The 25,508-nt window shown below is 44.0% G+C and overlaps 2 protein-coding genes across 6 annotated transcripts in view; one reads left to right on the forward strand and one right to left on the reverse strand.

Annotated features, from left to right (window-relative positions):
• Positions 1–7,813, forward strand: part of DNAH11 (dynein axonemal heavy chain 11) — a 295,727-nt gene extending 287,914 nt beyond the window's left edge. For both annotated transcript variants that reach the window (XM_070264673.1, XM_023639347.2), the window contains exons 78-82: positions 650–832; positions 912–1,027; positions 5,137–5,249; positions 5,802–5,942; positions 7,062–7,813. In XM_070264673.1, the coding sequence (XP_070120774.1) occupies positions 650–832; positions 912–1,027; positions 5,137–5,249; positions 5,802–5,942; positions 7,062–7,309 (801 nt within the window). In that variant the 3' untranslated portion in view covers positions 7,310–7,813. The remainder of the gene's footprint in view (positions 1–649; positions 833–911; positions 1,028–5,136; positions 5,250–5,801; positions 5,943–7,061) is intronic.
• The window catches only part of CDCA7L (cell division cycle associated 7 like), a 49,787-nt gene continuing 31,249 nt past the window's right edge, over positions 6,971–25,508 (reverse strand). Inside the window, exons 2-10 of one of the 4 annotated variants that reach the window (XM_023639350.2) lie at positions 21,449–21,589; positions 16,933–17,067; positions 13,764–14,141; positions 12,239–12,310; positions 11,971–12,141; positions 11,098–11,223; positions 10,193–10,342; positions 8,956–9,092; positions 6,971–8,347 (exon numbers count right to left, since the gene is read on the reverse strand). In XM_023639350.2, the coding sequence (XP_023495118.1) occupies positions 8,317–8,347; positions 8,956–9,092; positions 10,193–10,342; positions 11,098–11,223; positions 11,971–12,141; positions 12,239–12,310; positions 13,764–14,141; positions 16,933–17,067; positions 21,449–21,589 (1,341 nt within the window). In that variant the 3' untranslated portion in view covers positions 6,971–8,316. Of the gene's footprint in view, positions 8,348–8,955; positions 9,093–10,192; positions 10,343–11,097; positions 11,224–11,970; positions 12,142–12,238; positions 12,311–13,763; positions 14,142–16,932; positions 17,071–21,448; positions 21,590–25,508 lie in introns of all 4 variants that reach the window. The other 3 variants (XM_023639349.2, XM_023639351.2, XM_070264675.1) reach the window with 3 other exon arrangements.

Below are 25,508 nucleotides of genomic sequence, written 5' to 3' on the forward strand. Positions count from 1 at the left end.
AGAATTGGCTAAAACTTAGAGGGTGTCTTTGGTTCATGCGACTTTTCAAAATTTTTTTTTAATTAGCAGACTACAAAAAGTAATACTCAGGGGCCAGCCTAGTTAAGTTCACCCAGTTAACCAGGAGCGGTTAAGTTCACCCAGTCCGCTTCAGTGGCCCAGCGTTCATGGGTTCAGATCCTGGGCATGGACCTACACACTGCTCATCAAGCCATGCTGTGGTGGCCTACCACATACAAAATAGAGGAAGATTGGCACAGATGTTAGCTCAAGGCCAATCTTCCTCACCAAAAAAAAAAAAAAAAGTGATACTCAAATGCTGAGCCTCTACTTCCTCAGATCGAATCTTTACACACAAATGAAATGTAGTAGATGACAGTTCTTATGTGCCCTAAACGCAAACAGTGACTAAGCTGCAAACAAGCAGCAGAGGGAAGGGGCTGCATCAGTGCAGAAGGTAGCTGAGGTAGTTGGCAGTACTGCTCTGCCCACCTCCTGGGAGCAGTGGGCATCTTTTAAATGCATTAGCAAGTATCTTTGGGAGTTGTATGACATGTTCTGGGACTTATAAAAATAGAGGATACATAGTGGCCATGACCCAAAATGATATAGAAAGGAGCTAAATTCTTGTGTGTGTTAATGATTTAAGGTTAAGAATATCTTGGATGACATTTTGGAGAAACTTCCAGAAGAGTTCAACATGGCAGAGATAATGCAAAAAAACTCAAATAGAAGCCCCTATGTTCTTGTTTGCTTCCAAGAATGTGAGAGAATGAATATTCTCCTTCGGGAAATGCGTGCGTCACTTCAACAACTGGACCTTGGTTTGAAGGTAAGTTTAAAAGTGGGACTAGAGCAGGCTTCACCACATCGGAAGACATTCACTATGTGGCCATTTTTCTCCATGCAAGGGGGAGCTGACGTTATCTCCTGACGTGGAAGCCCAGCAGTCTGCACTGAGTTATGACATCGTACCAGACACTTGGAGCAAACTGGCTTATCCATCTACTTATGGCCTGGCCCAGTGGTAAGCTAACTCCAGCCTCACTCCCACTGGCCTTTATCTGCCTCAGTGCTGATTCAGTGTTCTGAATTATTATTTAGCCTCGTAACAACTGTGAAGATTGTGCTTTGTGACTGTACTCACCCATAAGGGTGCAAACCAACCACCAGCAGTTCCATTTGAGTTTCCTTAGTGTGTTGCTTCAAAGGCAAAAATCAATTAGAAGTCAGGCTCAGGGGCCAGCCCAGTGGCCTAGTGGTTAGGTTCAAGCACTCCACTTTGGCAGCCTGGGGTTTGTGGGTTCAGATCCAGGGCACAGACCTACACACCGCTCATCAAGCCACACTGTGGCAGCGGCCCACATACAAAATAGTGTAAGATTGGTATTGCTGTTAGCTCAAGGACAATCTTCCTCAAGCAAAAAGAGGAAGATTGGCTACAGATGTTAGCTCAGGGCCAATTTTCCTCACCAAAACAGTCAGGCTCAGAGCAAGAATTCAAATTCTGCCCCTTACTTATTAGCAGTTTGATCTTAGACAAAATACCTGACCTCTAATTTCTCAGTTGATCTTCTGAAAAATCTAGATAATAATGGAATTCCCTCATTGAGTTGTTATGATTTAAACGGCCATGGAAGGCAACTTGAGTTTGCTCTCATGTCATCTTATACCCGTATCTTCAAGCCAGTGATTACTAAGGCCTTCTCATAGCTAACTTTTAAAAGTTTGTAGTATGGTATGCAGTAAATCAGACTGTCTTCAACTTGTGGGTGTCACTGCAGAGATGTGTCACAAAGCCAGGGACAGAAATTCACAGCTGCCTGAGGGCCAGTGTTATCTCCAGCTGCTCCTTAGCCTTGGTGATCAATACAGGAAGTTTCACAAGGTTCTCTCTATTCCCAACTTTTCGGTATGGAAATCTTTGCTTTCCTGAAACTTTCTTCCATGAACCATGATGCTACTGTGAGCCTTAAACTGGAAAGTCCATTAGAATTCCAAATGACCGCACCCTGGAATTGCCCCCAGCCACCCGGGTGTCTGCCGTGTGGGATCCGTGCAAACACCAAAGTGGGAGGCGCAACGTGGAAACGCTGCAGATGGCAGCAGCTAACCAGAGCAGGCAGTGAGCTAAGCCTGTCGCCAGGTTTCTGTTATCACTATGAATATCCACAATCAGATGTTATATGTCCAATCAAAAATATTTATATTTACATAAACTTTCTGAAGATAATTTTGGACTTATCTCCACCGTCTTATTTTGTGCTAATTTCTCTTTCTTCTCATTTCCACCTTTTCTGGCTTGTTGGTTTAATAGTTTTCTTCGTTCCATGTTCATCCCCATACAGTTCCTATTGTTTTAGTGGAAACACTTTACGTTGCAACATACACACTTATAATTCAACCTTATTTTAAACCACAGTATTTTTGTCTCGTTTATAGTCGATAGTTATTTTTGCCTTAACACAGAGCGATTTCTTTGCTCATTGTTGCCTTTTGCATCTCATTCTAGGCTCATTTTCTTTTCACTAAAGGATAAAATATACAGCAGGGTTTTCAGTTTATGTAGTGGGGAGTAAATGGTATTGCATGTCTGACTTCTCTTCATTGCACTCTCGCTCTTAAGTTTACCTATATGTAGAATTCTAAGACTATTATTTTCTTAGAACTTCAGTGTTCTAACTCCATTGTCTTCTGGCATTTATTATAGCTAATGAGTCTCTTCTTAAATATACTTGACATTCCTTCACAACTAATCTATTCTCTGCGGGAAGTTTTTAAGACTTTTCCCTTTACTCTTTATGTTCTATTATTTTTACTGCTGTATTTAGGTGTGGACTTCTAAAACTGTATCCTGCTTGGTACTGTGAGCTGTTACCAATGTGGGAGTCCACCTGTTGCTTCCCCTCTGAAAAACTTTTAGTCCTTATTTCTCCAAATATTGCCCTCTCTGTTCTCTTCCTTATATTTACCTACCTGAACCCTCATATTTTCCATCTCTCTCTCTCTCTCTCTGCTGTATTCTGGTTGATTTCATCAGTTCTGGGTGATCTTCATTTTATCTTCAGTTGTCTCTGGTCTACTATCTCTCTCCTCAATTTCTAAAATTTCATTATCCAAAATCAATTTTCAGTTCCAAATTGTTTATATTTTGGGGGGAGGTACCTGACCTAGTTTCATAATTTTCTGCTTTTGTTTTTATGACTGTTATCCTCTTTTTCTTTCTCAGGATTTTAAACATACTTAAGAATCTTTTTTTTCAAGATTCCTCTTATTTCCTGGGTTATTAACTTTCCTCTTTGTTGGATTTGCTGGTGGTTTTTCATGTCATATAATCAGTTGTCTTTATACTCAAATGACAGTTTGGTTGGTTATAAAAAAAAAAAGTTTAATCCATTCATTGTTGGAAGACTTTGTAACCATCACTCTATCCTCTGATCAAATGCTGCTGTGCAGGTGTCTGAAGCTGACATAATTTTTTCCCCTTTATTAAAAAAGACTCCATGTGTCTTCCTGGCTGTTCAGGGGATTCTCTATCTTCACCATCTATATTAAGATGTATCTTAGTATTGATTATTCTGTGTCAAATTTTCTTGAAACATGGTATGTCCTTGATTTATAGAGATTCAAATTTGTAATTGAGGGAAACTTGAATTTTCTAGAATTGTATCAGTAAATTTCATTATTTCCATTTCATCTTATTTAGCTTTCCTTATTATTCTACCTTATGCTGCTTCACTTTTCCCATTCATTTCCAGAATTGCTTTTTCTGCTTTTGAGATCTTCTAACTTAATTTCTTCACTTTTTCTTAGTTGATCACTTCTAAACCATAATCTCGTTTATACAAGCAATCACTTCACTTTTTAAAAACTTATTGCAAATTGTCTGGCTGCAGTGTTTATCTTATGGCAACATTGAGATAAAAAGCCTTTTTCTATCCTTGCTTTTCCTGTTCTTAGCCTTTTTCTCTTTGTGTTTTCTATCTTCAAGTATGTTTTGCCTAAGCCAGCTATTTGAAAGAATTTAACAAGGGGCAGGGCACAGGGCCGTAGTTGATATAGCTGATAGTTATTTTTGATACTATTTTGAACTATTTTGATAGCTGATAGCTAGCAGGAATGTTCCCTGTGGGGACCCAAGTTTGAACGTGAACGTTTAGAGCCTTTCCTGCTTCACAGCCCAACCTCAGGCACATGTCGCCTGCAGTGGGGTTTGTCGGGATGACTCCTCCTTCAACCCTCTTCCTTTGTAACTCTGAGCCAACCCAGCTGCCAGGACACTGCAGCACTAGCCTGTGTGGCCCTCACCCTGGAGAAGGCTTTGCTGGCTTGCTGGGCTGTCCTCTCTGTGCTCCATCTCATACCCCTGGCTCCATTTCCCCAATGTTTTCAGTAGCCCTTAAACCTACATTTCAAGGTTTCACATCTAATTTTATCAAAGATGACCTTATCTCCTTAGCATCTCTGAGCCAGCTTCCTCAGGTGAACTGCAGATCCTTCCTATCTTCCATAATTGTGTGGATGAGATGAGAATAGCTGTGTAGAAATAGCATTTCTCAAACTACAGGCATGCAATGGAGGGAAGACTGGTGCTCCCCTTAATAACCTTTCCTCTCCCGCTTTCAGGTCATTTCCGCGTGTGAGAAGTCTACTGCCATGAGCTCTACTGCCTTTCCCAGTAACTCTGGTCTTCTAACAGTCATCACAGCCTTCCCCTCCCCGTCCTCAGACACACACGTGTTTTCCTGTGCATTCCATGCACCCTCTACACTCCTCCATGCTGGCACTTGTCAGCTCAGATCATGGCACAGACCACCTGTGTATAGTCACCACATACCACTAGGACCACCTAAAAAAATAGTCGTTGAATAAATGGAGATGAATTTTCCACATTCCCCAGTGTTTCTTGTCCCTAATGGTAATAGTTCTAAGATATAAAATCTCAACAGAGAAAAATATAGCCCTTTAAAAGGACAATGTTGTGCACATCATCAGACAACGATCTTACTGGTCGTCAGTGGTCTATTTCTCTCCCACAACCCCCACCATCCCTTCCCCAGAATCTACTTAATCTTACTAGAAAACTTCTCTATTACTAAAAAGCAAGTTTATTTCTTCTTGCTTTCTGCTAAACAGGTTTAATGACCTCCTCTTGCGATGCCGAGAACTCGACACCTGGACACAAGATCTCGCCCTTCCAGCTGTGGTGTGGCTGTCCGGCTTCTTCAATCCTCAGTCCTTCTTAACTGGTAAGGCTGTGGTAGGGCAGCCCCCGATGCTGACAGAACCACCCCCCCCAGCAGAAATCCTGCCTGGCTTTACCTATGAGTGACTCTGCCTGCCCTGCTGACCAGTCCTCCTGCGGTAGCCATGACCGAAAAGGGAGACGGAATGACAGCAGAAACTGCAGAGGAAATAAAATTGCAGGCAGCAGCGCAAGGGGAGGAGGTCCAGGAGCAGCCATGTGAGGGGGGATGACGTTCACTCTAGCAGACGTTTTCCATCAAGGGTCACGTGGTTTCTTTCATGACGGCTCCACTTTGCCAGGATAGTGCAAAAACAAACAGATAGATAATACAAAGCCCAGTAGGCATGGCCGTTCCAGTAAAACTTCATTTACACAAGCAGGGAAGTTGTCATGTGGGCCTGAGTTCGCCAGCCCTTGCTCTAGAGCAGCCACACGCACCCTGGGGCCAAAGCACGCCTCAGGAAGACACTCATCTGACCAGTGGCTCCTGGGAACCTTATGTATAACTTTATCTCCTCTCTTTCAATTCCTGTTTCTTCTGCTCCTCCCAAAGCAATCATGCAGACTATGGCTCGAAAAAATGCGTGGCCACTGGATAAAATGTGCTTGACTGTTGATGTTACCAAAAAAACGAAGGAAGATTATGGCCATCCCCCGAGGGAAGGCGCATATCTCCACGGGCTCCTCATGGAAGGTAAGACACCACCCCAAGGAATATGTGGAGTCTCTTTCAAACAATTTAAATGCCAGGATGTGTGTCCAATGTGAGCCAAATTTTAGGGCATTTAGGCTAATGGCTGCTACTTGAATTTGCACATATATCTGGTGTTAATGCCACAGGATAATTTAAGACATACACTGAATTTATTTTTCTTTTTAATATAATCAATTCAAATTCTTCTTTTTAAAAACTGTCGGTTAACTTCACACTGATGTTTTATTATAAGGGTTCTCTAAGCCTTATTTTTTTTTTTTGAGGAAGATTAGCCCTGAGCTAACTGCTGCCAATCCTCCTCTTTTTGCTGAGGGAGGCTGGCCCTGAGCTAACATCATGCCCATCTTCCTCTACTTTATATGTGGGACGCCTACCACAGCATAGCTTGCCAAGCGGTGCCATGTCCACACCCGGGATTCAAACCGGCAAATCCCAGGCCGCCGAAGCAGAACGTGCAAACTTAACCGCTGCACCAGCGGGCCAGCCCCTCTCTGAGCCTTTAAGATGCAGTGCACATTGTGACTCTCTAAGAGGGGGCGGGTAGAGAATGCAATAGTTTCCAAATTATTCAGCCATGCAGGACATTTCCTCTTATCCTAGTCTCTACCAGGATGCTTCTTTTTTCACTTTAAAGCAAGTGCAACAAGTTCAAACATTTAAGGGCAGGGTGGGTGATGGAGGTGACTGACCTGAACTTGGCGTAAGAAAAGAAGGCACATTGGAGAGGGAACGTGTTGAACTAGAGACTCCTCGTACAGTCTATAAGCATTCAAATTCACAATTTTTTTTAAAGGGAGGGCAAACTAGTTTGCTTTAGAATCTGTTTTCGTGCAAGTTTGTACCTTTTGAATTCAAATGTTTACTTTTGGTAGCAAAGTTTAGGTGTCAAGCATGGGAGCAACAATCTATGCTTCCAGTGTGTATGTGGCACCTGGGCAGCAGGTAGATAGCCTACCTCATATATCTCAGTCATGGGCCAGCTCAGTAAGGAAGCCAGTGACAAGCTATAACATGACAAAACCAGAATGTTTATTGCCTACAAGTAGAGGATCAGTACCCACATGCTACACTGTTGCAACTCGTGCGTTTTTGCTGTAGGTGCCAGATGGGACACTGAGTCAGGAACCATTGTTGAAGCCCGCCTCAAGGAGTTAATGTCCGTGATGCCCGTCATCTTTGCGAAAGCCATACCCATAGACAGACAGGAAACCGAACACACCTATGAGTGCCCTGTGTACAAAACCAAAATGAGGGGCCCCAACTACGTGTGGACCTTCAGGTTGAAGAGCAAAGAGAAGACGGCCAAATGGGTTCTGGCAGGCGTGGCTCTGCTGCTGGAAGCATAAAATGGCCCTCGTGCTGGGACTCACTCCTCCAGCCTCAGCTAGAGCACTGCGAAGATTTTTCATTGTGACACTGCAGTGTTCCCATGCACATTTATTCTACTGAAAGGCATAAAACACATTCCAAAACCTTTAAGTAACTTACATATCCAGTCATCTTTTTTTTTTAACACCATCCTTAAAAAGTGGAGAATGGGGAGAGAAAGAAAGAAATGTAGAAGAAAATACTGGAAACTTATTCAGAATCAGTTCCTCAAAAACAATGTGGCTGGAGGTCTCCCAGTTAGTTAGTAAGTGCAATTTGAGTTTTTGTAAATATTAAACAAAATCTTTTAGGCCTACATGCTTTCAAAATATTAGAAGCAAGTGGCTCCAGGCAGCAGATGAATCCTGAAGGAAGAGGGGGACACTCCTGCCGGCCAGCATTGCTCTGAGGCCTCCAGTGTCAGTGAAGTGACAGTCCACTTTTTGTTCATTCAAGTTTGAATAAAACTCTAATATTCTCAAGTTCTGTGGTTAATTGCACTTTGTAATTTCGAGGAACCTTCTTCAATATAAGTTTCCAATGACCCAGAGCAGGTTAAACGATATGGTTTGAACATGGTCACTTGGGAAACTGAAGGGGATATAACCCCTGTAAAAACTCCACCTGGAGTTACTGTCTGGGAGGTAAAAGATCTAGGCAACAGGGATAATCAAACAGGGTCGAAGGCCAGAGCTGCCTACACAATGCTTCTGCAGAACTTACTTACCTGAACTTTAAACTCCACCCCATTTAAACCGTGCTTTGTAATCATCTGCAGATGCTTTTAACAACTACAAACAGGCCTGCGTATACATGGATATAGATTCCTCTGCTTTGCTGTGTTCCTGAGAAATCTTTTTAAGCATATAAACAATCTTTAAAAAAATAGTATTTAGATCTAGAACGAATTTCTGTATAAAAACACGACTAAGAAATCTCAGGCACAAACGGTACTCTCTGGCGAGCTGGCTGGTTCTTCCTTCTCTTAATTGTCCTCCACCAGCCGCTTCTGTAGACTGAGAAAAAGATGGGAAGTGTTACTGTGAGAAGCAGTGAGTGGGACGGAGGCAAACACAAAGCAGCATTTGCGGCTGGAGGCTCAACAACCCCAAGAGGACAAAGCCCGACTCTGATCTTCTGACGCGAGGTCAGTACCAGCAGGGCCCGCGGGCAGGCCCTGAACGTGAGGCGCCTCACTGCCCCATTCTAAAACCGCGCGTCAGGGTTTGCTGTAGGCCTCAATTCCGTCTCCTCCTCCCCAGAGTGAGACGACTCTGTCCTGGGCACACATCGCCCAAACCTCTCTGCCCAGTAGGGTTGGGGCTGCCTCTGGCCCTTCACAGTCTGCAGCTTCCCCTCAGCCTGCCCTGTAGACTCCACTTCTGTTTTATACAGTGAGGCGACATTTTGCATACAGAAAGCACTGAATTGAAAATTCTAACAAAGGAGGGAATTTCCTAACAGGGAAAATATCAGTCCTGAGCTTTTTCCAATACAAACAGATAACGGATGGCACTCGAAGTGATTCATAGGAATCCGCCTGAAATAAGGCACCCACCTCCCGCCTAGAGGGACTCCCCTGCTGGTCCCGGATGGCAACCTCCACTTTTGGTCTGAGACTTACCTCTCCAGATACTCCTTAACGTTATTATAACCATAAAACTTGGCCAGATGAATGAGGATCCCCGTGGCACAGCGGCCATCACGCTTCCGACAGTAACTGCAATTGCAGATCCCCCGGCAGGGAGGACACATCCAATCCTAGGAGAGACACGACAGCAGAAATTTCCCCATTACCTCCAGGCTCTGGTGAGATGAGATTCTGCCGGAGCCTGGCCCACCTGGCCTCTCCTCCAGTCTTTCAACACGCGTTACCTTTTAGCAAAGGTCACAGGGTGAAGGATTATCTAACGTGTCTCCTCCTCACGTGTTTCAAGCCGGCCCCGAAAGGTTGATCACCCAACATGGCACACAGAGAAACACTGAAAAATTTGTTGGTTTTAGACAGGACCAGCTACATAATTAGCTGATACCTGTTCAGAAATTCTGGAGAATTTCAGGAGTATTAGACCAAATGCAGAGCCTCGTACAACCGCAGAGGTCACGCACCCATGCAGTCAGCCCTGTGTGGGGAGTGCAGGGTTTCCCAAAAGACAGTGAGACCCAGGTGTGAATTCCAGCTCTTCCACCCTCTTTGTGTGATTGCTGTTAAACTGCTAGTGAAGTTAAGTGGTTGATATTCATCTGCAAACTGGGGGCAGTATATTTACCTCCATGACTGCTGTAAGAGGCTGTACAGTGATTAAGAGCACAGACTCTGGAGCCCAACTGCCCAGGTTCAAGGGCATACATGCTAACCGTGATACTACTGTCTCATTTTACAGAGGGCACTGAGACATAGGGAGGTTACAGACCTACTTCCTAAGGTCAAATGAGTTAGTAACAGAAATAAATTGCATTAACAGATGTGAAACTTCAGAGCAAGGCCGGGCACCCTCCACCACGATATACACTCCCCTGGCCTGGCCCAGAAAAACCCAAGGTGAATTAGGCTGCTGGAGGAAAGGCAGACAGATTTACCTGTACAAACCAGAACTGTACGAGAGCCCAGCAATGACCCTGGGAGACCCAACACAATCTCTTCTCCTGTCCTACCTGTTGATCAGTTTGCTCTTTTTCCAGAAGGAAACTGTTTTTCATTTCCGCCAGAGTCTTAAGATGCAGAGCGAGAGGAGGGAGGGAGGGGTCTAGAGAAATCAGAGCTGCAGCTACAGGTCCCCAATGAGGGCCCAGGGAGCCCCATCTTCGGCTTGCTTCCCTTCGCCAGTACAATTCATGACAAATGCGAATGCTGTTCCTACCGGGTCCAGCAGTGCTGACCGCACGTCCTCGCCATAGCGATTCCGCAGGCACGGCCCACAAAACTGCCCTCGCACCCCGCCGCAGCTCTGGTTCCGACACACTGTCTTGGTGTCGATGGTCTTCTGCCGACACTGATGGCAGGTGTTACCCTGAGGGGGAAGGAGGTCAGCGGGTGAACATGGGATTTATAGGGTGACGCCCACAAGCCCACATGCTGTCACGGGCATTTCTAAGTGCATGGAGACGCACTGCCTCTCTCCCAGAATCGAGCAGCATTGTTTCGGTACAAACCAGGGCACCCTCCACGAGCCTTGTCAGCAGGTTTAGTTCTGGGGCCAGAGAAGCACATTAGGGCACGTGACACTGAGTATAAAATCTCTGGGTTTTAAAATGTTACACTTAAATTAAAAACATTTAAAAACTACCTTAAGACAGTGTCCCATTACTCATCTAAAAAATTATGCAGAACAACAGACAGCCTCTTACTAAATCACCGTTTAAAAGAAGTTTTAACCCATTTCCTACCAACCAGATACTCTATGAAACTTTAATTTCCATGGTTATATTAGCCAAAAAGCACACTGTGTTTTTCAATGTTTAAAACAAAAACCACATAAATATTTAAAATATAACAACTTTAAATAAATATGCTTTTCCAGACTACAGTCCTGCCTTCCCCCAGATAGAGAGACCTCTCTCCTGGTGAGAATTACGGCACTAAGCCATCCTCTCTGTCCCAGTGACAGCTGACCCCCCAATTCAGAGTGCACCTCTGAGCCCTGGGAGACAGCGGAGGGTGTGGGCCCAGATCCAGGTTAAAAACAAGGCAGGATTTCAAACACCTGTGCCTTAGACTCCCAGTAAGAATTACAGTCATGCAAATTATTCATCATGTATAATTTACCAGAACTTTATCATAGATTTTATCTCGAACAGTTATGGCAACATTTTCTAAGTCCTCTTCAGTGATATCCTCCACGGGGCGAAAAGAAGACAGACGGTGACGCCGTCGAGAGCCCTGGCACTTCCCCTGCAAAACAAGCCAACGCGGGACCCAGCATGAGATATTTTGAGCGGTTGAAAACAAACTCTTAAACATTTTAAACGTTCAGAGCTCTAGCACCATGAATATTAACTACATCCCTCTTCTATTTCCCGAAAGTCATTCATTCATTTAGTAATTGAATGAGCTCCTGCACACCTGGCCGAGCTTCCGCCACGGCAAGGCAAGGTGATAAACGACAAATGAGCAGCTCAGGTTTTACCTGACCAGTAAGTGGCCACCTGCTGTAAACTCCGTGAGGACACAGAAGTGAACCACACTGAAATGCTAACCCACAAATGGGAAGGGCCCAGAATTCCTCACTCCAGACTGAAAGCACCTGAAACGCCCCATTCCTAAAACAGGAAGGCTCAGAGGAATCACTGTACTTTCCCACAAGCAAAACCACAAGCTAATGGAGGCGTTAACAGGCCTTTGCTGCCTCCACCGGAGATCAAACTGGGGGGCCTAACCATTGAGGGCTCCTCGGCTCGGCTTAGGTAAAGGACTCTCCCCGTCGCCTCCAGCTTAGACTAGGGGTTCTTCTCAGTGTGGTCCCAGGAGCACCAGCGCCCCCTGGGAACTTGGTAGAAATGCAAATTCTCAGCAGCTGCAGACCTACCAAGTCAGGACCTCTGCACTTTTAACAAGCCCTGGGGTGACTGTGATGAACACTCATATCTGAGGACCACTGGCTTCAAAAAGAAGAATCTGCTTATTATGGTCAGAAAATACCCCACTAATGGTCTTCCTTCTTCGGAAACTGTAAAACTCTTCTGCAAACTTGGCAGCTGAGACAGTGAAGTTCTCCAGAGCAAACTTCTCGGGAGGCCGGGCGCTCCGGGCCGGGTTCGTGCGCCGCGTGGTCGGTCCCTCCGAGAAGGCCCGCCTCGCTGTTCTCTTCTTCTGAAAGCAGAGCACAGAGGTATGCATCTGGGTGCTTTCTTGAATAAAAGCCATCTGCCAATCGATTATGTGTTTCAGTATAAGGAGTTCCACTTACAGAAGCCGAGCTTGGGGTTCGTACTGGGAAGAAATCTGGCATCGAGTTCAATTCTGCCAATAACTGAGCAAGCTGAAGTTCAGAACAAAAGAGAGGATCTTACGTCAATACTGCCAAGTCTACTTCATTGAACACCTCATCACAAGTCTCCACTTTTGCAGCCGCGAGATACTTCACTGAAGTAGTTTACGTAAGATCTCAACAGTTGTGAGATTTTTAACCTCACATGTAAAGATTTTTATCTCCAGCGGTGAGATGCTCATATCATTCATGAGAATAAAATCTATGCCCATTCCTTATAGATAAGGACATGACACAGTGAAAACTGGCCAGGAAATGACCAAGACCTGGAGCATGAGGCTAGAATCCCAACTGGGCCATTAAGTAGCAGTGTGACCCTGCAACATATTTGGCACACCTGAATCAAGTTTCATAATGTTCAAAACAGAAAAGGCTCAACTAGATCGTTCTGACAGTTATTCGGAGCTCCAAAAAACTCATTAAGTTGATTAATTTCTCATCAGTAAAAATAATTCATGAAAATATTTCCAAAGAAACACCTAATACCACCAAATAACAGGCATTAATATGCCACTTGGACAAATCAATTAGGATTCTTCTGAAACATATAAATGTTTGGGTATCACCAAAAAAATCACGAACAACACAGTTCTTATTTTAAAGATGCAGACAGATACATTGCTAAAAATTTCCCTTCGCTAAGCATAGATGAGTATTAGGATACACTTCACCCAAAAGTAGGCTATATATTTTCTTATGTAACTTATTAGGCATATAAGATTGCATATACAGTATCATTACATTATCCTTTCTTAAAATATTAAAGAAAAAACACACCAAAATGCTAAAAGTGATGAATGGTAAAATTTTTTTCTTAATCCCATCTATACAAAATTATGAAGCAAACAACAGTTACTGACCACATATAAAAAAACCAAATACACAAAGATTTCACCTTGTTCCATTAATTGTTCTATTAATGTGACATTTTAAAGTGATTCAAAACTCTTCAGTTGTTTTAATAGCTAGACTTCTTTCATTCCTTCAGGTGATGTCTTGAAACCACAGCGGGTCATCACAAGAGAAGGGTTTCTAGGTTGAAAGCCACCTGCTTGACCTGTACATTGCAACTCTCAAGTGGGCCTCACAACATCTTATGTACACTCTGCTTCTTTCTGCTGGTATCAGGCCAGTTGTTCAGCCTCTCTCACCTCCATTACTACTACATATTTAGAACTTAATAAACAGTAAGCAGCATTAGCTCATGGCACCATGTAGGGGGCTAAAAATGGTCCTGGGGAGTCTCTTTCTATTCCTAAACCACAGCTGATCAGGTAATAACTGTTTGGGGTTCAGGAAAAGAGAAAGGCCACCCAATACCCAGAGCACCTTTCCTGACAGAAGCCAAAGCAGCAGTGGCTGTGAGGGCCAACAGTTCTGTGAGCCTCAGCAGCCACTGGTCAGGGCCTGGTACGGCCCCCAGACCGCCCGCCGTGGGCCTTACCATGGCCTTGTTCTCCTTGATGTTCATGGTCCTTTTCAGCAGAGCATCTGAGCTCTCCTGGCCCTCATCCCTGGAGTCGTCGCCAGACTCAGAGGCAGAATCGTCCCTTTCCTTCCCCCGTCTGCAGCTTTTCTTTCTTCCAAGAATTGCTTTTTTATTGTCCTGTAAGTGTGAGCTGGAAAACAGCGGCTCAGAAGCATTGTTTTTATCTGATTTTTTTGCCAGTTTCTTGGTAGGGAACTGAAAGGCTACCCGAAGACCAATGCTGCTTCTTCTACGCCTGCTCCTTCTGGGGCTAGCCTTCTCTTCTTCCTCATCTTCCTCTTCCTCACTCCCTAAAGAGGCTTTACTGTCGTCGCTCAAATCTGACTCCATGAGCTAACAAGATGAGAGAAAGAATAAAGATGTTGTCTATAACAGACCTTCAAAAAGACACACATTTAAAATCACTCTGACATTATTGTAGGAAAAAGATGACTATAATAGTTCCCTCTGAACTCTTCAATTAAATGCTCATAGTTTGTTGTGAATATAATCAAAGAGCAAGCATTCTATTACTACACTGTGCTGCAGCCACACCCACCCACAGACTGTGTTCCATCAGAGCAGCAGGCTGGAAGCAAAACGCTGACGACGTGGGCTCTTCCACAGTGGAACAGCCAGGGAGGCCCATCCAGAACCCAAGCAATGAGGAAAATTCAAAGAAAAGGGTGTGCATGACCTAAGAGTTATCGTCAGATGAAAATGGAGTGCTAAGGAAAAAGAAGTAACCAACTATTCTGCCTTAAATAGCAAGAATATGACTTCTGAGTAAAAGTGACAGGAGAGCTGACTTCACATCACTGAAGTGACCAAGGAGCAGGCAGACAACCTGCCATCGGGGTCAGTGGGAGAACCTCATCCCCAGGACATGATGGGTCCTCACTCCAAGGGAAGCCCTCCTCCCTCTTCTGTAACCTGCAGAGCCATGGGTGAAATCAAGGCAGACAGCTACAGAGCACCAGTTCAGTCCCCGCAGGAAATTCTCCCCCCGATTTTCAAACTCCACTAAGTGGTATAGGTCTCCAGCATTAAAACATTATGTTTCACACATGAGAACACAGGAAGAACAGAAGCCAGTGGCAGGGTGACATTACCCAGGTGACCATGGGTGATATCTCAGATGTGATGGGACTCTTCGCAATAGCAGAGATAGGTTTAAATATTGAGACCTACGCCATCTCCTGGGCATCTTTCCCTGACCCACGTGCTGGAAAGCGCAGTCTGGGAACCTCTGTCAGGGACTCCTAACAATGGGGCTACGGTGAGGAGGGCAGCGAGCAGCACCAGGATGGGCCAGGATTCAGCTAAGTGACTCGGCTTCCTCCTCAGGGACCACTCCCCAAATTCTAGCTGGACTCAAGTTAAAAATAAGGCAGAAGGAGGAAAAAAATACAGATAACTTCCAAACCTTGGTGTGTGAATCAATCCACAAAAAGCCAAGTAGAGAAACAAGACTATACTGTACTGACTTATCTATTTTTTTTAAAATATCCTGAACTTTCTACATTAGTAGCTCTGGAATTCAAAATGGCGGGCTGCAGAGGAATCCAATTGTAGGAGACACTGTTAGAAAACGGCAGAGGAAACATCTCCCAGACTGGCTTTATCTACTTATCATAATCATTATCTAAACCGCCTCTCTTTACCAAGGATGTGGAGTAGCTTACTACACCAAAGCAGGAAAAGAGCAAATTGTACTATCCGTGGAGACTCAGACCTGAGGGAAAGAACACGAGGGCCAGGACCACTGCTGTGGCTGTTTGACATCTGGCTAGAAGACCACTAGACACCAAGGTACAGTAAGATCCCATTATCAGAAAAGGTGGTCTCACCAGTTCTCACTAGGGTGGGAAAGAGGTTGGGTAGGGAGGCAACCGTGCTTGTTTTCTCAGTGAATTTTAAAACAAAATTTGCAGGTGGACCTGCCCCGAGCTATGAGTGACATCTGAGTCAATGTAACATGTCACAATTCATACCCTAAACTTATAGATTGTGAAGGGAAAAAAAGACTTTTGGGGTAATTTACATTCCCGTGCTGGAAACACAAATTCTTTGAATAATCAGACATCACTTAGTGAAAGAACAGAAGATAAGTAAGTCACTAAGAGTAAACGATACCCATTGGGGTTCGGAAGGATCTTAGTGTCTTGCTGGCAAGAAACTGGAGACTTGCTGGCCAGACTGTATCACATGAACTGCCATATAAACAGCTTCTGTAAAGAAAGCCAAAGGAGGGCCGGGGCCTACAGGCTGGCACAGCTCTGTGTAGCTATTCATGGAAAAAAATCACCATCAAACAAAGCAGCCTACCCTTAGGGCTTTCAGGCCTTAAGTTCCCCCCAGGGAAAGGTGAGGGACAAAAGGAACCTACCAGTTACAGCTAATTTAAACTTCTACAGAGCTTCCATGCCAGAAGCGGCTCCTTAGGAGCTTCTGAGAGTAAAGAGGCGTCACCGCTATCCTTTACCATGATACCAAAGGAGGAAAGGACATATTGATTTTTGGGGATAAATATACGCTAGTCAGCAGTAAGCTGGCCTAAACATATAGAATAAAAGGAAGAGATCAACCAGCAAGTCTCTTGATGGCAAAGTGCTGAGAACAGACTTCCCTCAGGAACTGGGCAGGCCTGGATCATCTTTATCACTAAAAAGCATGTCAGCATCCCAATCAAGAATGCACAGGGAAAACTCTTTCTACCACAGCTAAATTTTTGCCAAATTAACTGTAAAACTAAGAACACTACTTTGCACACAACAAGAAATGACTTTAATGAACTTGTTAGTCCCAGATAGACCCCTCCTCTTTTCAGACAAAACAGGTCAAGAAAGTCTGAAGTAAATTCTTTGATAAGGACAATAAGGGATATCTGCGAAACATCCCCCAAAACTCCAAAGGCACCAGGGGAAGATGACTGGCTTTTCTCTAAGAGAATAATGGACTGGCGGACCAGGAATCAGCCTTAGAATAGCAATTTTTATATTTTGTTAACTGGCTTATAAGAGAAACATGTAAGAAAAAGTACAATCTTTTCATTTGTAGAGTGACTCCCTACAAGTAAAAATACAATTCACAAACAGGACTAAAAATACTACAACCCACACTCCCTCATATTGATAATTATTACCATCACTTCTGGGTTACTGTTCACATTCAGATCACTCTGCGTAAATCCTTCAAAATCCTCTGTCTCTGAGTCAGTGTCCTCTATAAAAATTCTTCTCAGCTCTTCTGTAAAGTATTTGGGATGGAATCGCACATCCTGCTAAATTAAAAACACACGTCAGAGAGAAAAAAAGAACTGAGGTTACCAGAGGCTAGGGGGCAAGGGGAGTGATTGTTTAACGGGTAGAGAGTTTGTCTGAAATGATGAAAACATTCTGGAAATGCATAATGGCGACAGCTGCACAATGCTTCTGTGAATGTACTTAATACCACTTAGTGTCTGGCTGGCAAGAAACTTGGGACTTGTCTGCACTTAAAAATAGTTAAAAATGGTAAATTTTATGTTACGTATATTTTACCACAATAAAAACACACATACATATATATATACACACACACATTTTCTAAAGCTTGCAGAAATTTAGACCCATAAATCAAAGAATTTCAAAAACTCAGACTGGCCACAGCCTCCATCAGCTTCTTGTGTGACCGATAAGTGCTGATGGAATTCAGTGTCCCCTGCCAGGGCTGGCCTTCAGGAACGTCTGCTTTCACAGAGCACCGAAAACACATGGGAAGAAGACCTGAGGAGAAAGCCTGGCTCCCGCCCACGTGCTGGCTTTCCTTCCTACCAGCCATCCAAAGCCCTTCTCCTCCAGTCGGGGAGCATGCCTCCCTTCCCCAGCCAGCAAGTTTCTCTGTAGGAAAGAGCTGGAGCCTTCCACACCCCTCCCTGCCCACTGCCGAGGAGACTGCAGCTGTTCCACTGCCACTCAGCGCAGAGGACGGATGGAAAGCTCCACCCTCCCCAGCCCTCCTCTCCCCGCCTCTCCTCCCCTGCAGGAGGTGAGAGGCCAGCAACCGCCAACAGGTAGCAAGTGAGCAGAAGGAAAGATGCTACAGGACTGAGTCTTAAGAAGGAAAGACATTTTCCAATAATGACGTTTTCTTTCTTTTGAACTAATAAAAAGGAAACCAGGCTCTCTAAATGGCAGGCTCCAAAGAAAGGAGAGGGGGGAAAAAAGAACTGCAGTGCAGCGGAGACCCACAGGCCAGCCACCTCCAAGCTGGCACCAAGGGCCGCAGTCCGTGTCCCCAGCTGCCTTTGATGCCTCTTCCTCCCGCACCCAATAGAGCAGTGACCCCTCATCACTCCACATTAGGTTGGAGAATCTTCATCTCCCCCTGCCTTTCCCTGACTTTAATTATAGACTTCTTCAAGCTCAGACATCTCTGGGGAAAAAGATATAATAGATGAGTGGAAAAACTTACAGGGGGATAGGGACAGAAATGCCTAGATCCAGCATTTTTTTAAGCTTAAAAATGTCTCCTATGAATTATTATGGGTAATTGGAGAGAGTGTGCTCAGAGCGAAATTACTTGGTTCCTTTGTTGATAGCTGTGGCGCAGCTGCTTGAAAAAAAATGCACACACGAAAGGGAAGTTTCTTTAAAGCGAAATTCGAATTGTGTTTAAGGGAGATTAAAGTCAGCATTGCTACACATACCGTGTGCAAGTTCACGAAGCTTTGCTCAGCTGGTGAAAATGGATCGTGAGTGGGTGGGGTCAGGCGGGGAAGCAGCAGGCCAGGGTCTGTCGGTAAGGAGGAATGGTACACGGCGGGCTCCTAGGGAAGCCCACCAGGAATCTGCTCCCTCCAAGGACAGGCCCGGAGCAAGGCCCTGCAGGCTGATCTAGGGCAAGGGGCCTATTAAATGTTATTAAAGACAAAGTCTCTGCCTAGGGCCCGAAGAGAAAAGGCCATGCCCTGGAGCAGCAAGTTCCAGCCTTCCAGTCCTTCTGGCTCTTTCTATCCTTTAAGCTGACCTCACAGGGCAGCGGTCAGCCTAGGACAAACAGGATCTTTGGTGGCTCGTTCTGATCAAGAAAAACAACTTAGCGTCAGTCCTCAACTAAGGCCTATGCTTTTATTCTCCTCACTCCACAGGGTGTAAAAATTGTTTTTAATACGGTCTGTATGAAGCAAATATCCACTCCATACAGCCTCACTGCATTCTTGGTTACAGCTCTTTGCTCCCCAGGATCTGTTTGTTATCCCTTAAAATCAATGAGGCAACGTATCACGGGCCTTGGTCACCTATCTCTACCATGATCAAGAATGTGAGCAAATAACAGATCAGAAGGGAGCTAACAGAGTGATTACATTTTTTATTTGGAGGCTCTTGTGACATGAAGAAGCAGACTAGAAAGTGATGGTGGGCTAAACCAGTCAGACAAGTATCCCACTTCAATTCTACCCAGTGGGTGCTCATTCACCAACGGGTGCTGGATGCATGAACCAAGAGGAAAGGGACAATCCAAGCAAGCAGTCTGAGCCAGGGAAGCTGGAAAGCACCACTCAAGTATGAAGTCCTTTCCATTAAGGAGCTTAGAATTTAGTCAGGGAGCTAGATAGGTCCATGAGTAAACATGGTGGGGATCAGTATTATAAGGGAGACACAAGCAATATGGAGCACAGAAAGAAAGAAAATCCAGGAAGACTTCACAGAAGAAGAAACATCTGAACTGGATCTGAACTAGGGCAGAATCTAGAAAAACGATGAGAAAGCACACAGGCAGGATGAAGAGCATGGACCAGCGCACACACAGGGCAGAACAGTGCCTGATGAGGGATCGCTGCAGTTTCTGGTCAACTACAGCACAGCAGGCAGGAAAGAGCGGTGGGAGGGGACAGGGTGAGAAGTGGTTCTCCTACATTTGGAAGATTCCAGCTTGGCCACTACTCAGATGTAGGGCCTTGGACTAGTCATTTCACCTCCCTGAGCTTTGGTTTTATCACCAGTAAATGGGGATAAGAACAGCACCTACAGCTTCCCAGGGAGGTATGTGAATTAAGTGCCATCTGTAAGACAAGCACACTGTCACGGGCCACCTAAGGCACACTGGGTCAGACGGTGGGGGTGCGGGGGGAAGGGCAGGCTTGACCACGCATAGAAGCAGCAGCTGTTACAGCAGCAAAAGCAGCTGCTTTGTTTCTTAAGGCCTACTGCATGCCAGCCTCTGTGCTCGGCACTTCACACCTCCTGCACTGCTCAGAATGCGCCGCTCTCCCTTGCTGCCTGTCTATGCTCGAACAGAGACTGGTGATTTCTGAGTAAGGGAGGACTGTGACCAGAACTCAGTTCTACAACTAAGGTGAGGGCTATGAGGACTATGGTAGCTTTAGAGGGACGAGATGGGAAGGGGTGGAGGTGAGGAACACGGCAGAAGATTCATCCACTAGTGCTAGGGAATTGGGAAGACGTGAGAGGAGGAGGTGGGGTCAAGAACACCAAAGATGGAGATAAAAATGGGGAAGACAGACAGACAACCAGGGGAGGGAAAATGGTGAGTTTCAGATCTCCCTTGAACCATCAGGATGGGTCCAACTGGCAGTCAGAAATACATCTGGGGCTGCACAGAGAAGCCAAGCCATAAAGAACTTGGAGGTAACAGCTGAAACGAGACCAATCACTGAGATCACTAAGTGAACAAAAAGACTGAAGACAAAGGACTGAAGACAAAGTCTTGGAGAACATCCCCTATGGGGACAGGAAATAGAAGAGATGACAACAAAGAACAAAACGTGTCAGAGAGAAGAAGAGACCAAGGGCAGTGGAAGCAGGTGGCTGGTGGGGTCAAATGCTGTAGAGACATCAAACAGATGAGGACCAAAGAGACCAGGGAGGCCCCTGCAACCTGGCCTCCATGCCCACGGAGGCCAGACCACCACAGTCAGCTGAGTAATCAAGCCGGCACTTCACTTACATGATTAACTGCTTCCCTTCCTGTACGTGCCCAGTTGAAGCAAGGTGGGTTTAATTTACAGCCTTTCAAGAGAGGCCATGGTTGAGGGAGAATGAGGAATTTTGAGTGCCACAATGAACTCAGAAGAAAATGGCACAGAAGGCTAGATATTTTGATTGGCCATGCTATTGCTAAGGCATGATATGAACCTCCAGGAATCTAACAGAGACCTGTAACTTGTGTTTGCCACAGATCGAAGTAATTAAAGAAAGAATAGTGCTCTCCCCAGCAATTCCAAGAGCAAGGCGCTCATAGGACCACACTGCAGGAGCAGAGAACCGCAATTGTCTCAGGGTAACCACACACCCTCCACCGCACTGCACGGGGTGGGCAAAGCGGTGCAGGGCTGGCCCCCCTGCCAGCTGTGTGGGAGCACTCTGAATACAGCCTCGCTGCAGGCTGCAGCCCGAAGTGGCAAGGAGAATGGATTTGATCGGATGAAGTCCCCATTTATTTAAAAAATAATTGTGCATAGAAACGATTTAAACAGCTAAAGTGAGCTGGGTACTCTCACTAGTTTCTTGAAACATGAAGGCATAATGCTTATAAAATAAAATGCTCAACAATTAACTGATATCACCAGTCTCAGACCACGTCCAAAGAAAAGGATATCTGAACCAAGATCCAGGCTTCCAGATGAACACGCTTGCCTTGAGAGGAAGCATCCGTACCTGTTTCCCTGACTCCAGTGAGTCAAAACTATCGCAGCTCTCCTCTGATGAGAGGGTTTCCATGGGAACATCATCTCGGAAACCGACGAACTCTTCATCATCACTGGGGGCGTTAAAGATGTCAGCCACTTCTTTGGGGATCTGTTTTGGATTTTAAAAAGAGGAAGGATAAAACCAGGGGCTGTAATAATCACTTAGGGAAATTTTCTACAAAGGAGTAGGAATTACCATCTCTTAACTTTATTAATCTGCCCTGGTTGCCCAGAAGACCCCAGTGACCCTGAGCAAAATGGGCTTCAGCTGACACCTCATGGCAGCAAGGGAAGGGAGGAGGAAAAGACTTATTTTTCAAATTCTAGAGATACATCCTACCTTACAGAGAATGCGAAGGCCATGCCTAGACAGAAGCCATTTTTGATCTCGCGAGAAACAATAAGAAAATAGGCACTGGTTTCTGAGAAACCAATGATCTATTTTTCTCCTATAGTGAATTTGTTTTTAAAGGTCATCCATGGAAAAGGTTCCATAAGATATTAGTAAGCTCCTCTGAATTTCCACCTAGAGTTCTTCATTTTTCTGTTGTCATATGCTGATTCAGAGAGAAGAAATTACATACAATGAAATAAGTCGTTTTCCTTCTTTTCTATATTCTGAATCAATTTAAGTAGTTTTAGAATTAATTCTAAGAGAATTTAAACATTATTACAGGCAATTATCCCCAGAGAGAATGTTGTCAGCAGACTTAATCTAACAAATATGTATGTGCTGAGAGTTCACTTTTATACATTGACTACCTATTTGAAAAAGTTCAAATACATAAAAAGTGAAAGAATAGTACACACATTGGTATATTCTTCACCTGGAACCCCCATTTGTCACCACATTTGCTTTCTCTCTTTTAACAAATATTAGGTTCAACCACAGGCATTTGCTGATATTTGACTGTTTTTGACCTAGGAAAACAGCAATTTAGTCTGAGCCAACCTAATCCATGTGTGTTTAAAGTAATTTGCAGACGTCATACTAATTCACCCTAAAATACTTCAGCACACATCTCCCAGCACACTTCTCCTACAGAATCACACAAAACCATAACTGTACCTAAAATAATTAACATTAATTCAATAATAACATTTACTATAAGTTCATATTTAAATGTCTCCAACTGTCCCCAAAATGTCTTTCATAATTTTTGGGGGGCAAAACGGATCCACTCAAGCAAGGATCATGCATTGTATTTGATCGTTTTTTCATGACATTAAGGAGGCACAAAATGTTGGGTTATCACTCATTAATTAGTAGGGTTTTTTAATGGAATTATGAAAACTTTCAAACATATTCATAAGTAGATGGAACAGCATAATGAACACACGTGAACTCCCTAGCAATTCTCTGCCCATGGCTAATCCTACTTCATCTGTATCCCTACCCAACTGTCCTCCATCCAAATTACTTTAAAGCAACTGTAGACATAGTATCCTTTCACCCTGTGTCATCAGCTAATGTACAGTCTGTGTTCACAGTTCTAGTAACATTTTCTTAAACTCACAGTTTATTTGTACCATGATCCAAATAAGGTCCATACATTGGTCAAGAGGTCTTAAGTCCGTTCTCATGTCTCAGTTTTAATTTTTTTCTTGCAACTTATTTTTGAAGAACCTGGATCATCTGTTTGTCAGATCCTGGAGGGCTTTTTTTTTTGCAGCCCCAAGATGGTATTTAACAAACTCCTCTGTCCCTTTGGATTTCCTGTAATTTGGTAGTTTAATCTAGAGGCTCAGTCAGACTACAGTCTGCTTCTTTTTGGCAAGACTTCATGGGTGGTGCTGCCTTCTTCCTTCAGGAAGCACCTCATGTCTAGCTGTGTCTCTTTTTTAGTGGTGATGTTGGTTGACTGACAAGGTAGGATCTGCCAGATTCTTCCTTAGCAAAATATCTTTTCCCCTTTGTGCTTAATAAGAAATAAGTAGGGTGGTATTTGAGATTCTCCGAGGAGCCCTGGCATTTAGAAATCAAGATCTGAGAATGCGGTGTGCTCCTTGCTAGTGAAGTATCATTGCTTCTAGGCTCTGACTGGACAGAGCAAGGATATTTCAAATATCTCCAATTGTAAGTTCACAGTGACACTTGAATTCAAATCCAACATGGCAGGATTTTTCCTCACCCCCCTCAATCCCACAGTAGTATCTCCCTTCCCCCACAACAAAAACTCCAATTCCCAGTATTTCTCATATACTTACCCATTTGCTCTATCTACAATAGTCATACACCACATAACGACATTTTCGTCAACAATGGACTGCATATACGGTAGTGGTTCCATAGATAAGTGCCATATAGCCTAGGTGTGTAGTAAGCTACACCATCTAGGTTTGCGTAGGTACACTCTAGGATGTTCGCAATAATGACAAAATCACTTAACGATGCATTTCTCAAAAGGTATATTCATCACTAAGTGACGCACGACTGTACACACAAAATAGTTTCAAACTTCACCACCACCACTAGCAACAATACTGCCAACAATCAATCAAGCTCAAGATTTCTTTGTAGTTTTTTCTACCCTTGGAACACAGTCCCACCATTTACTAGATCTTTTCCATGAGATAACAAGACAATCATTGTACTCTGGGGATGCAAAAGTACTTAATGTGTACTTCCCATTTCATCATGCAGTATTTTAAAGATATGCCCTCAAGAGTCAAGACTTTAATAATTTTTACTGCTACAGCAAGACATTCTCATGCGAAACTGGCATTTTCTTTTAAAATTGAGTGCATGGAGGTGAAGAATTCGATGCCACTAGTACACTTGGGGCCACTGCCTTGATTCACGATGAGGGCTGGTAGTTTTCTCCGCCATGCTTTCATACCACCATCAGTGCAAATGTCAATATAGCAAAAAAGGGCAAATAATGTCTCAGTATTATTATGATAATAATACTCAGTATTATTATGATAATAACTCTGTCCTCATGGAACCCTGAGAGGATCGTGGGATTCCCCAGATCACACTTTGACCACTGCACTAGCATATATAGTTACATATTCAGAAATTACTTGAATTCTTTGAATTCTATTTCTCTGTGCATTGAATTAATTTTATAGTTACATTCATGTGAGAAATTACTAATCCCTAATCTTATTTTTATCATGATTTTAACGCTTGTTGTTTAAAGAACAATTAGAAAGTTAACGGTTCAAAGGAAGTTTAACATTTGGTTTTAGAGAACACAAATCCAGAAGTTAAATACAAGTTTAAAGATGTCAGAGGGTTAATACGTCCACTTTCCCACCATCTAATGAAATCACCTCAAGGGACAAACGGGCAGATATTTACAGAATCAGAGTTCCACTAACGACAGGAAAAAAAAACTCCCACATTTATGCTAAAAAGAAACTGCTAAATGAAATCTAACTCTCAGATGATTCTTGAGAGAAAAACGAAAACTTTTCATAAGGAGGTAACTTTAACAGTATTTGGCACCCTTATCTTTTCAAAGACACCTTTTGTTGTTGTTTAGCCATCAGAACCAATACTCCAAAAATATACTCGTACTAGAGAAACACAGATAATACTGATGAAAGTGTAAGTATGTTAGACTTTACATAATAGCGCCGAGCTTGGTTCCTGAAGTGGCACTGGGAGAGGGATGGTGAGCTAGTTTCAGTATTTTTCCTTTTGATTTATGGCCATTCTATGAATCAAAAAGCCCAGCTGAGGGACCAGCCCAGTGGGGCAGCTGTTAAGTTCACATGTCTCACTTCGGCAGCCCACGGTTCGCCGGTTTGGATCTCGGGTGTGGACATGGCACCGCTTGGCACGCCATGCTGTGGCAGGCGTCTCACACATAAAGTAGAGGAAGATGGGCACGGATGTTGGCTCAGGGCCAGTCTTCCTCAGCGAAAAGAGGAGGATTGGCGGCAGATGTTAGCTCAGGGCTAATCTTCCTCAAAAAAAAAAAAAAAAAAGGCCCAGCTGGCCCAGAAGCTTGTTTTAAGATAAAAGTTAAAGGAGGATCACCCAATGTCATGATTTATTGGAAGCACATATAAGGAAC

Source organism: Equus caballus, chromosome 4 (genome assembly GCF_041296265.1).
Source record: "Equus caballus isolate H_3958 breed thoroughbred chromosome 4, TB-T2T, whole genome shotgun sequence".
Taxonomy (NCBI): Eukaryota; Metazoa; Chordata; class Mammalia; order Perissodactyla; family Equidae; genus Equus; species Equus caballus.